The sequence below is a fragment of the Entelurus aequoreus genome, linkage group LG23, assembly GCF_033978785.1.
Source record: "Entelurus aequoreus isolate RoL-2023_Sb linkage group LG23, RoL_Eaeq_v1.1, whole genome shotgun sequence".
Lineage (NCBI taxonomy): Eukaryota > Metazoa > Chordata > Actinopteri > Syngnathiformes > Syngnathidae > Entelurus > Entelurus aequoreus.
Window position 1 is genome coordinate 17357802 of NC_084753.1, and position 13258 is coordinate 17371059.

The 13258-nt window shown below is 37.7% G+C and overlaps 1 protein-coding gene across 1 annotated transcript in view; it reads right to left on the minus strand.

Moving 5' to 3' along the window:
• The window catches only part of ryr3 (ryanodine receptor 3), a 309061-nt gene that overhangs the window by 154889 nt on the left and 140914 nt on the right, over positions 1 to 13258 (minus strand). The window contains exons 15-23 of the mRNA XM_062034336.1: positions 12843 to 12938; positions 12623 to 12741; positions 10949 to 11082; positions 10613 to 10854; positions 7265 to 7457; positions 6879 to 7095; positions 3504 to 3608; positions 3268 to 3371; positions 2862 to 2945 (exon numbers count right to left, since the gene is read on the minus strand). Coding sequence (XP_061890320.1) covers positions 2862 to 2945; positions 3268 to 3371; positions 3504 to 3608; positions 6879 to 7095; positions 7265 to 7457; positions 10613 to 10854; positions 10949 to 11082; positions 12623 to 12741; positions 12843 to 12938 — 1294 coding nt within the window. The remainder of the gene's footprint in view (positions 1 to 2861; positions 2946 to 3267; positions 3372 to 3503; positions 3609 to 6878; positions 7096 to 7264; positions 7458 to 10612; positions 10855 to 10948; positions 11083 to 12622; positions 12742 to 12842; positions 12939 to 13258) is intronic.

Below are 13258 nucleotides of genomic sequence, written 5' to 3' on the forward strand. Positions count from 1 at the left end.
ACCTTTAAAAATTAGGTAGTACATCAATCAATCAATCAAAGTTTATATATAGCATATAAATAAACTTATAGCATACATCATGTTTTGTTTGTTCACTACTCCTTTTCGAACATGTAGAAAAGAGAAACTGGAAATTGTGATGTATCATGCTTGCATGTTTGAAATAAACTCAAACTCAAACTCAAACTCAACTCAACTCAACATTAGGCGTCCAGGCTGGTCTCTTCATTATCATAGAGCAACATAGTGGCAGAGCGAATATTCCATTACCTGTATTACAAGCTAGTGTACCATGGACAGGATTTTGAAGTTCAAACTTTAGTTCATATCATATATACAGTAATCCCTCGTTCATTGCTGTTAATTGGTACAGGACATGATCGAGACAAATACATTTCCCCGAAGTAGGAATAAATTATAAATCAAATATTTTCATAGCTAAATCAGCTAAACAAACCTTGTTTACTACCTTTTAAATTAATTTTTCAACATTATGATGGACCTTTTAGGAATGATATAACACACTTAAGCCGTCTTTGCACTCTTTTAATCCAATATAGTAAAGCTGCCTGAAGCTGAGCCAATCAGTGGCCACGATACTGAACAGAATGCTCTGATTGGTGGTCTTATCTGATGGCCAATAATTCTGTGGGATTGATATTTGTATGTTTAATTTAAGGCAACTATTTAGTACTATAGGCTTAAAAAAATATGCAAATCCAATGTGGTTAAACCGCAATATTTCAAGCACGAGGGACGACTATATTTAACGGTAAACTTTTCAGCTTACAAACTTTTAGATAGTGTGAACCATGTCTCTGTGTAAGAACGTTTAATTTATTTTGTGTGCCGCTGGAAATCTTAGGGCACGGCCATTTTGGGGACATCATTTCCTGTGCTGTACAGTACACACGGGGCGCGGCCTTTTGGGAGAGGCGGAGCCCCCTTACGTCACATCCTAATTACGCAGACCATTACTTGGTCGCCACTTCTCAGTGTTTCAGAGTGTGTTTCTTTTCTCGTCACTCACCAAGTTTTGTCTATTTTTTTTGCTAAATTTGGGTCCAAAAAATCCATCAAACCAGCCTGGAAAGATGGAGGGAATTGTAGAGAGGAGAGGGAACCCCGGAAGAAGAGGACTCTTCTTCGGCGCAGTAACTCACTGCCTCTCCTCCTCGCCCCTTCCTCTCTCAGTCTCCACTCCCTTCTGAGCATCAAGCCTCTTTTCAAGTGCATGCCATAAACATTTCGCTGGCAGCAAGGTAAAGAAGTTTTTCCTTTTTTTACTAATATTGTAGCAAAATGGATGTTGACGTTTTTCGAGAGCACCAAAGAGATTTATATGTGTTAGTCTTGACAGTTTCACTTGCCTTGTTGTTTTGTTATTTGGATAAGGTGATTGTTAATCTATTACCCCCTTTGTTATGTTTGTTTGATATACAGTAAATTACGGACTATAAGCCATTACTTTTTTCCTACGCTTTGAACCCTGCGGCTTATAAAACAATTTATGGATTTTTCTTTGTTGATGGCCAGAATGCAAATAGTTTTCATTAAACACATGCAAAGACACTTAAATGGTGTATTATTGTTAGTGCTTTGGCGCCATTGTTTGGACGAGTTCACTCTGGTGGTCTAGTCGTTAGGATTCGGCGCTCTCACCGCCGCGGCCCGGGTTCGATTCCCGGTCAGGGAACTACCTTGAACCTACTCAGTGGCCTAGTGGTTAGAGTGTCCGCCCTGAGATCGGTAGGTTGTGAGTTCAAACCCCGGCCGAGTCATACCAAAGACTATAAAAAAAATGGGACCCATTACCTCCCTGCTTGGCACTCAGCATCAAGGGTTGGAATTGGGGGTTAAATCACCAAAGTGATTCCCGGGCGCGGCACCGCTGCTGCCCACTGCTCCCCTCACCTCTAAGGGGGTGAACAAGGGGATGGGTCAAATGCAGAGGACACATTTCACCACACTTAGTGTGTGTGTGACAATCATTGGTACTTTAACTTTAACTTAACTCACTGCAGGTGTTTCTAGGTGAATGTGAATTCCTACTGTTTAAAGCTTTGAATTGGAAGTGTCGTTCCGTCGTCTAATAGTCCATAGCGTTTTTCCACTCGTATGGATTCTTCATTCATCACTCCAAGCAATGTTTGTAGTTTTACAATATAACTAAAACAATTCTTACTTACTAAACCAACCCATGTGTGATGTCTGTAGGAGTGTTTTTCATCCATATTTGAACGTGCTATCGTAATGTAATCAAGCTAGCGTTATTAGCATTAACTAATATGCTAACACGTTTACGAGTTTCTGTTGGTATTATCAACTTACAATGGCATTATTTTTGTGTTGTTTCAGTTTCACAAATTCCTCAGTAAATACACCAAAACGTCACCGTGGGCTTATTGAATCTGTTTAGCTGATTGGAGAGCTAGCTTCCGCAGCCAGTGGGTGGGTCCATGACAATGACTTCTGTTTTGTTTGATCAGCCGTTTTACTGTCGTGTTACAGACACTGTCTGGAAACTAATAAGGTATGCAGATAAACAATTACAAAATTTCACAATGTATGGAAAATATTTTTCTTTCAAAGATTTTGGGGGTGCGGCTTATATATGCGCTCAATATGGTACATTAGTGTCTTCAAAGTGTGCTTCTTTTTTTTTTTTTACTAAAGTAGAGACTTTTGCAGAGGCTAGATCCAATTATTCATGTTTACATTGTTTCTTATTAGAAACTCTGTTTCATTATACAGACTTTTCGATTAACGAACCATGTTCAAGAACCAAAAAAGTTTATAAATCGAGGTTCCACTGTATCCCACACATGAATACACTGAAGTGCCAACAAACGGCAGCATACTCTTTGGGAAGTTTGATTTTCTTCAGATCATCCTCTGCATGAACATTGACCTGGGCGACATGGCAGCCAAGAGCCATTAGGGTCCTGAGAAAAAAAGCGAATCATTGGAATCAATGTAATCTCAACTACAGATCATGAGCATGCATATACAATAGTTTTTATGTGATGTTCAAGAGCACATTGGGAGGTAACTGAACATTTTTGTGAGCTCACCTAAACATGAAGTCCACTTTTATGAGCCAAACCAAATGTATATATTGTAACAGGAGCCAAGATTTTGTCCAGATCAATACTGGAATTTACTCAGGAGATGAACCGGTAAGTCAATACAATTTTATCTATGCCTAAATCTGCTCTTACATAGGATTCTGCAGAGACCGTCATTCACTCTAGTAAAGCGTCGTACTTAAGTGTTTCGCAGGACATCTGCACGTTGTAGTTCCTTTCTGTTTCAGGCAGCTTGGTAAAATCCACAAGGCACGGGTGTTGCCTCTTGTTATCATCCCGGACCTGAAAGCAAGGCAGAAGGATGTCATATGGGCTTAGAGAGTAATTAAACGTGCCTTGACGGTTAAGTATAGGTCATGTTTAAAAGTTCTGCTGCATTTGTGTATCAAATGTGCCAATGCACGATATGTGTACCTTGCCGTACGTCCATCCCAACTCAATCTTGTTCATCCCCCACAGTTCGTGGATGTTTTCTGCCAGCTTGTCCCGTATGTTGTCCATGTAAGGCGGAAGAACAATCTGCACGTGTAGAAGGAAAAAGATGGGTCAGCAGGAAGAACATTTTTTGTAATTTTTCTTTTTCTTTTTAACGACAGGTTCATATTTTCTCACTGACTAAACAGACCCCTCTTCTGGATCCAAGTCTGGTTTAAATATAGATCAGGTTTTATTTGTAGGGCTAAATTACTGTATACTCGTCTATAAACATAAAGGTCAAAAGTTTTTTTCAGAACAATAATTTTTTTCAGAAGTTGCATTAAAAATTATGCAAATTAGGTGATTACACCATTTGCACTCCCACAGTTTGCAATCTTGTAAGAAACACTGCATATATGATGAACATACATAATAAGGATGAATGTATTCAATCATCTAAATCGTTGTCATTAATAAAACAACTGTTTCATGGACAGGTCTATTGTCCCCATGTTTGTCTTTTTGCAGCAAACAAGTAAATTATTATGTTAATCAATGAAAAAAAAATCAAATATTAGTTGTTTTTTTTACCTGTAGCCTGTTTTGACAAGGTTTTTAATATAATGTATGTACCAAATCATATATTGCGAGAATAGGTTTGATTTGAGAATCGATTTTGAAACGAATCGTCACCCCAAGAATTGGAATTAAATTGGTGAGTTGTTGTAAGAGTAACATTTCTAATTAATATGGAATGTTAATGTATATACTAAAGACGAATGTACTATATATACTAGTATTAACATGACATATTAATGTATATACTAAAGACGAATGTACTATATATACTAGTATTAACATGACATATTAATGTATATAGTAGTATTAACATGGAATACTAATGTATATACTAATGAACATACTAGTATTAATATGGCATGTAATGTTTATACTAATGACTAATGCATGTACTAGTATTAACATGGCATACTAATGTATATACTAATGCCTAATGTATATACTAGTATTCATATGAAATATTAATGTATATTAAAGTTAAAGTACCAATGACCGTCACACACACACTAGGTGTGGTGAAATTTGTACCCTACATTTGACCCATCCCCTTGTTCACCCCCTGGGAGGTGAGGGGAGCAGTGAGCAGCAGCGGTTGCCGCGCCCGGGAATAATTTTTGGTGATTTAACCCCCAATTCCAACCCTGTTTATGCTGAGTGCCAAGCAGGGAGGTAATGGGTCCCATTTTTATACTCATGTTACTATGGCATACTAATGTGTATACTAATGACTAATGTATATACTAGTATTAACATGGCATACTAATGTATATACTAATGACTAATGTATATACTAGTATTAACATGGCATACTAATGTATATACTAATGACTAATGTATATACTAGTATTAATATGGCATACTAATGTATATACTAATGACTAATGTATATACTAGTATTAATATGGCATACTAATGTATATACTAATGAATATACTAGTATTAATATGGTGCGCTAATGTACTGTATATACTAGTGTTAATATGAAATACTAATGTATATATACATTATTATGACATATTAATACTAGTATATACATTAGTCATTAGTATATATACTAATGACTATATATTAATAATAGTATATACATTCATCATTAGTATACTGTATATACTAATGACTATATATTAATATTAGTATATACATTCGTCATTAGTATATATACTAATGATGAATGTATATACTAGTATTATTTAGAAATTCTAATACTGATGGCTAATGTAAATACTAGTTTTAATTTGGAATAAATGGGTCTTACTTGTATAGCGCTTTTCTACCTTTTTAAGGAACTCAAAGCGCTTTGACACTATTTTCCACATTCACCCGTTCACACACACACACATTCACACACTGATGGCGGGAGCTGCCATGCACGGCGCTAACCAGGCCCATCAGGAGCAAGGGTGAAGTGTCTTGCTCAAGGACACAACGGATGTGACTAGGTTGGTAGAAGGTGGGGATTGAACCAGTAACCCTCAGATTGCTGGCATGGCCACTCTCCCAACTTTGCCACGCCACTTATGTATATACTAATGACTAATGTACCGGTATATACTAGTTTTATTATTGCAAACTTATGTATATACTAATGACTAATGTACCGGTATATACTAGTTTTATTATTGCAAACTTATGTATATACTAATGACTAATGTATATACTAGTATTCATTTGGAATACTAATAATAATGACTAATGTATATACTAATGTATTTTGCTTGAATTTTACAGACGTCACGTCCGGCTCACGTGCCGCCCATTACATTTGCGTGGTGGTCAAGCTCGCTCCTTTTTCAATGGGTACTAGGCACCATTTAGCCTTTCTCAAAGAATAAATGCCCTCTGCTTGTGTTGTTTTCGGCTGTACAAAACATTCTCGTGTGCGCTTTTTAGCAGAGCACTGTAGAGGACAGCAGCTTGTTGTTGTTTTGCTGTTGTAATAAAGAGAAAGTTGATCCTTCGCACCATTATGTTAGTTTTAGATATACAGTACTGTATAGAACTTTATATTGTGTTCAAAGTGTACAAACCGTTACTAAAATAGGCACTTCTGTTGAGGCTGGAGAAACTTGTTTCACTATACAAACTTACCGATTTATTATTATTATTATTCAACGATGGACGCTTTTGACCTTCTTTTTTTCAATAACACCTGGTGTCGAACTTTGAGATCGGCCCCAGTCCACAAAAACATTTCAACATCTCACCCAAGTTAATTGGGCATACATGCACGCACCCGCCCCTCCCCCAATCAACGCCTTCACCACTGCTTAATTCCTCTTCGGGGTTGTGGACGGCTGAGTAGAGCTTTATAGCGGCAGCCAGCCTCCAGGCCCCCAAACCCCCCCCCCTCTGTTGCGATTACATGTATCATGTTTATGTGTGCTATGCTATGTGAGGTTTTTTCCTTGGACTCAGTCTGGACCCCTCCCAAGGGTCCAGCCTTAGACTGATACTTTTTTTACTCTTCCCCCTTTCCCACCTTTTTTAAGGAGCGCCGTAAGTGGCTGATCCGTTGGCGGTCCCGTCTTGTCCCCCTTGTAACGTATGTCTGCTCTTAGTGGGACTGTGCCGAAAATGTAATTTCAGTTCTTGTGTGTCTTCTACATGTTAAAGAATGGACAATAATAAAGCATCTTGAATCTTGAATTGAATCTTGAATTTAAAAAACCCATTCAAGAACCAATTAATTCCCTAAATTGAGGGTCCACTGTACCATACTAATATACACGAATATTAGAACTTGAAGAAGCGCCCATTGGACTAAATACATTAACAGCATGGAATCCTCCTGACCTGGCTGGTGTCAACAGGGCTGGGTATGAAGGAGGCCTGGGAGAGGAACTGGGGCATTCCCAACAGGTCTCGGACCCCTTCGTGGTCCCTCTTGTAGTCCTTCACAGGCTCCACGTACATCTTCTCCTTAGGCAGCAGAGCCTCGTAGCACGGAGAGTACCCCGCGGGGGGCAGGAACTTGAAATCTCCATGGCGTCCACCCAACAGGAAGCGCACTCTGATAAACAGAGGTTACATAACACTGCCATGACATGACGCAAGACATTTTAAAACGGGCGTTTTTGTCTCCGCTAAAATGTTTAGGACCTGCAACAACTCAGGCAAATAACAACATCTGCCATTACGTAATCACACCCGAATGAGGAGTATGTTCCACTTCAACTTACTTGACGCCAGCAGAGAAGCTGACGACCGGAAAGAAGAATCCATCCGTGTTGAAGTCCTCAAACATGCCCTGAACAGGTTGTCCGTTGATCCTGAAGGACATGCTGGGGGAGCCCAAATCCAGACAGCAGCTCACGACGTCGTCTGAGGTCAGCAGGTGCTGGTTGATGGAGGACACGACTCTGGGGATGCGACCTGGACGACGGCAGCAGGAGGTATAGGCACAGACAGAGGAGGAGAAACGGAGACCGTCATTGCAAATGTAGGTCAGGGTGAAGGGGAACAAGAGGGAAGCGTGAAATGCTCATGAGCAAAGGGTGATGGATCCCTCAAGACTTTTTTTTTTTCTTTACAGGGGAGAGATTTAACTCTGACCTTGAAAACAAGAAACTAAAAAAAGGATTCCCAATTATAGTCTGTGCAACTACTGTAATAGCTGTAAATCTTTAGGCACCATTTGACTTATTCGATTCTGGTGGGTAATGATTCGATTCGGAATCAATTCTCAATATAAAATCAGTAGTTTTTAATAACATTGGGTGCCAGTTCTATGATTACCTACATTCCTCTATAAAATAAATTACCAGCTGTGATAAATGTATATATTATTAAAAATAAAACTGGTTTTGCTTAATAATATTCTACCCAAATATTTAATAAAGTCAAATACAAATAAGGCAACAGAAGAAGTATCCAATACTTGATATGGGCATCTACTTCAACAATATGATTTACCTGAGTGGCTGGACATGACAGATTGAATAAAAAAATAAAAAAACATTGTTTATTTTTTTAATTGATTTTTTTGAATCGATAAAATATCCTTACAAATAAGAATAGTGATTCATTCGAAAAAAAATTTTTTTAACAATCCTGAAAAATTATTTCATGATTGTTAAAATTAAAACTCTAAAAACAACCAACCGATCATCCTTTATTAGTTCTGTGTCTGCAATTTATAAGCGATTTCTTGTCAGCAGATTTGTAAAAGAAGTCGATACCAAGGTTAGTATCAGTATATGAGCGATAGTAGGGTGGTTTAGATTGATCTGTATTGGTATCGGAATCAGCAGCATAAAAACTTAATTGGAACATCCAAATTTACTTACAGTAGGAACGGGATTCATATGGTCCCATTCGTCATGGTTTACCTAACACATAAAAAGTGACAAATTGGGTGGGTGCACTTTCCACTTCAGCAGCCAGATGGCAGGAGAGTGGTGAATATCTTAAAATGTGTTTTGTGTCAATTCCAATTTAGACCAAAGCGTCAGTTGATAGGTAGGGTGGCACTTTCTATCATTTTCAGCAGACTGCATTGCAAAATGTTTAACCTCTTAAGGCCCAAGCTGTTTGTTTACATGCTTTTTGTATTTCTCTTTGCTATTTGGGCTTATTGGACCCTAATTAGAATAAAAACTAAGAATCGTCTTTTGATATGATGTACTTTTAGTCCATAAGTAACAAACGTGTACTTTATGTTTAGTGACATGCTAATTCTTGTTTTTACACTTTTTTTTTCCAAATTCCATTGTATGTTATACTCTTCTGACACCACCAGATGGCAGTATAAGTGTCCACATAAGCGGCCATAAGACCCCAATTCAGTAGTGTTCACAATTTTGGAAATCAGAGCTAAAAGGTGCTGTCCACGCATGTGGCCACTAAGCCTTTAGAGGTTTTTAATCCCCCCTTTCAAGCAAGATCCACCCAGGAATGGGGCCATATAAATCCCTTACCTACAGTAACAATGATTAAAAAAACTTGTGCTGTAAAAACGATTAATTGTCTTAATTAGTATAATCACACAGTATAGTATAATCAAGATGAATCGCAGTAAATGACTTGCTTCTACCATTTATATCAACTTAAAAAGACTCCAGTATTTTGACACAAATGCAACGTCAGAATGTCATACAGCAACATTTTTTTTAACATATTTTACTTGAATGTTATGCACATCATTTATTTGATTAAACATTCGTAAAAGTATTATTTAAAGTCCCGTGCAGGTGAATTTTAAAGCATTTTTTCAGCAAGCATACCAGTGTGAGTCTCACTCATCTTTGCACTGACGTATGCATTGACCTGATCACAACCCATGCCGCCTCTCAGGCAACTATTTACTAGGTTTGTATGGTATACCGGTACTAATGAAGTACCACGGTACTAATGAATTAAAAATGATACTACATACTGCCTTGCAAGCTGTGCTTTAATACATGCCTCGCCAACGGTGGAAGGACAGTATCACCACCTGCGCTTAAAACTTGGGTAAACATGTAAATAACAATCATCCAGACCTGCAAAATGAGTTTCAGATCCTCTCTTGTGCCCATTCAGATACATAAACACGCACACAGCTCTTTCGCTTGATGCCAAATATTAGTTGAGTCAAAACCGCCCACGTAGCGCAAACTAATGCAAGTGAAATGACTGAATTGTGTAACAAATTTGTGTTTCGTCTTTAACAATGTGTGTTTTACCTGCCACATGTTTTAGCTGTTTAGTTTTGGCCATACTATTGTTTTTAGTATTTAGTAATGATCATATTTTACTTACAGCACTGGCAACCATAAATCATGAAGCATTTATATGCGAGTGAAGCTTTCTATTATATTCTAACCTAATTCTAGATTTTGGCAGACGATATGTAATATATACAATTGTAAATTCTTTTGAGTTCAACAGAAAAAGCAAAATGTGTTACATGCCTTTTAATTTTAATTTTAATCTTTTTAAAATGTTCTTTATATTTCTTCTGTATCGCAACAATGAGGCCAAAAATGAAATTTTTTGTGGTCCCCTTTATTTTGAAAAGTGTCAAAATGCATTTAGGTAGCGGTACCAAAATATTGGTATGGGGACAATCCTATCTACGGTTAAAGTAAAGGAAGTCAAAATAAATGGCCTGATTAATCTGCTTCATACAGCATTAATGCACATTTTTGTGATTGATCGTATTTGTTAATGACAGCCATAACTGTTTTAAATGATAAAGATAAGATAAATGATTAAATCGCTTTATGATGGCTAATAAAAAAATCATATTCCATAACAAGTGGTCTAAAATAGGCTCCTGGGTGCCAAATACGACCCACCAAACATAATTCAAATAAGGAACGTTGCCTAACATACTTCTACTGAAAGTTGCTCATTAATGGAGAAGTGATCGTCAACTTTGAGCAAACTAACGAATCAGATTCAATTATTAACATCCTTGTTTGAAGACAGCCCAAGTTTGTTTTGAATACTATTGATATGCTTTTATCTGTAATGTAAACATGTGACTAAACCAATACATGCATCCGGCCTACAAGTGGTTGTAATTTTTTTTTTAAAAAGCCCACCTGACCAGAGGTGAAGTCCATCAAAGCTGTAAGAGTAGAGGTCATCCCCGACGCCGTTGCCGCCCCATCCCTCTCCTCCGCCGGGATAGGGCGCGTATCCTCTGGTGTTAGCCCAGCCCACCCTCAGGTGGGTGGGCTCGCCGGTTACAAAGTGGTCCACCTGATCGATCACCAGCTCAAAATACCACTTTTTATACTGCGCCGAGCCTTCAGCCACTCCTAGGAAGATGTTCGGCCTCATGCTGGGAATGAAAACAGATTGGATGCGGATTAAAACGTGGATGTGTTATAAATGCAAATTTACACGGGATATACTGTAAGGCAGAAACGTCGTACCTCTGAACGTCATTGACCAGTCGGGTCTGAAGGAGGAGGTCCCTTTTGGGAAGCAGGTTGTCACAGATCAAATTCTGATTGGCTCTCACAGCCACGCCATTACAGACGCAGAGGGAACAAAGTACATCCAGAATCTGAAAAACAAAAGCGTTTCTCTTTTACTACAATTAAATTAGTTTGATTAAATGAGGAACTACACTTTTTTTTGTGGACTTTTACCTATCATTCACAATACTTATGTAAGACAAGAAGACGAATGTTTTTGTCTTTTTTTAATGTTTTAATGCATTTTAAGTTGTAACAATGCAGCTAAGGGAGTGCACTATTTTGCCCATAAAGCCCTCTAAAAAAACACCCCTAAACAGCCAACAATGGTCCTTTTACATCCCGTAACCTATATAGTATTAACAATATTGTTATTATAAGTGCTAACGCAGACAAACTATTTATAGCGACGCCGCGATCACAGAGAGCTAACTGGCTTATGCTGCTATATTTACATTTTGATCCGGTGAGCTGTTGCATCTCCTTTGAGCTGGTCAAAGTTATTTCTAGATGATGAATCATGCCTCTCACCTGGATAGTAGAAGGTTGTGGATATAAATCGAGGAGTTGGTCAACTATGACATCTCACTTAGACCCGGAGAAGACACGAAAAAACACTAAAAAAAACCTTTTTATTTTAAACTCTTCGTAAGGATTATGATTAATTCTTCATCTAAACGGGAAGATATAATCATCCCATCATTCGGCATCCCAGTGAGCGCAGACATTGTACAGTAAGTAATTGTTTTATTATGTTCATAGTTTGTATATTTTGCTCAGCACTTAGCAATACTGCTACATGATGCTTTGTGTTTCACTAAAGCTGGATCTGTTTAGCACACAGTTTATCCTCCTTATAATCAGGCTGAAAAATACAAATTTATGTTAATTTTTCCCAAAGTCGTCTTTGTTGTCTCTCACAAAGTCTGCCTTGAATAGTAGGTTTGTTGTTGTTGAAAGGAAAAGCCAACGTTGTGATGTGCCTGTGAAAGTAATGTGCTGTCGCATGCTTAAAACAGGCAAAATACATACATTTTACATGTTATTAAAGTGTGTTACTACATTACATGTATACGTACAGTGTACGTATACATATAAAATGATGATGAAGATTTTGGATGTTTTTTAGAGCGCTGTGAAGGCAAAATAGAGCGACTCCAATGAGACCTACTGTTACCTGACTTTTGGTAATGTTTATTTACGATTTAGAATGCATTAAAAATAAAGAAAAACATGTATGTTCTTGTGAATGATAGACAAAATTCCCAAGAAATGCAGTTCCCCTTTAAGGCCACAGGCATTTTATTGAAATGTAATGTTTCTAAAGTTCTATCTTGTCCTTCAGAGGAAAGCTGCACAGCTGAACTTAAGATGAGAGGAAAAAGAGTTCAGACAAAAACAACAGTGAGCAGTTAATCCTTACGTAGCTGTCCTTGAACTATCAAACTTGGCATGTTAAAAAAAAAAAAAAAAAACAATATAAATGGTTTCTCAAGCTAAAATGTCTTTGTAGGGGCTTTAGTTTTGTTGTTGCCACCCAGCCGAGCGAGAGAAAGGAATCAAAGACCAAGTTGCATGTCATGGTGTGTGCTTCGGATCAATCAAATAAGATCATTGGACTGTGTGTACCTTGTGGTTGCGTCCGTGTTTATAAAGCAGAGAAATAATGGACTTAATGTGTCCTCTCTGGATGATGTTCAAAGCCTCTGGGCTTTCAATCAAGACACAGTGCAGAACTTCTAGGATGCCTAAAAATATAAAGATTGAACAAGAAATTCTTATCAATTGATATCTTCGCACCATCAAAAGTTTCATAGACAAGCTTAAAAGCAACAAAATAATAGTTTACCGGATGATGACTCAAGTCTTTCCAGTTTGCTGACCAACCAATCCAAGTTCCGAGAAAACTGGGTGCAGTTGTTCCGGTTCCCACAAATTAATGCAGCTGAACGACACAAAGATACAACAATCAAAAATAGCAAACACATGTATATCACAGCTTTAAAACAGGGATGCGATGATCAGTATAACGGATTTTCGCAAAAAAGTAAGTGATGGCCATTGCCGATTAATGCTTTTCAATGCAGATTACAAACGCCATTCCCCTATGGCTAATAATGTTTAATTTATATATATATTTATATTTATAATAAATAATTTGTTTTAGTTCCCCATCCGACAAGTTAGCAGCTAATTGTGTGTATCCATACACAGTGTGGAGCCGCTTCCCTAAGCTAATAACAGTCACCTCCATTACAACAAATA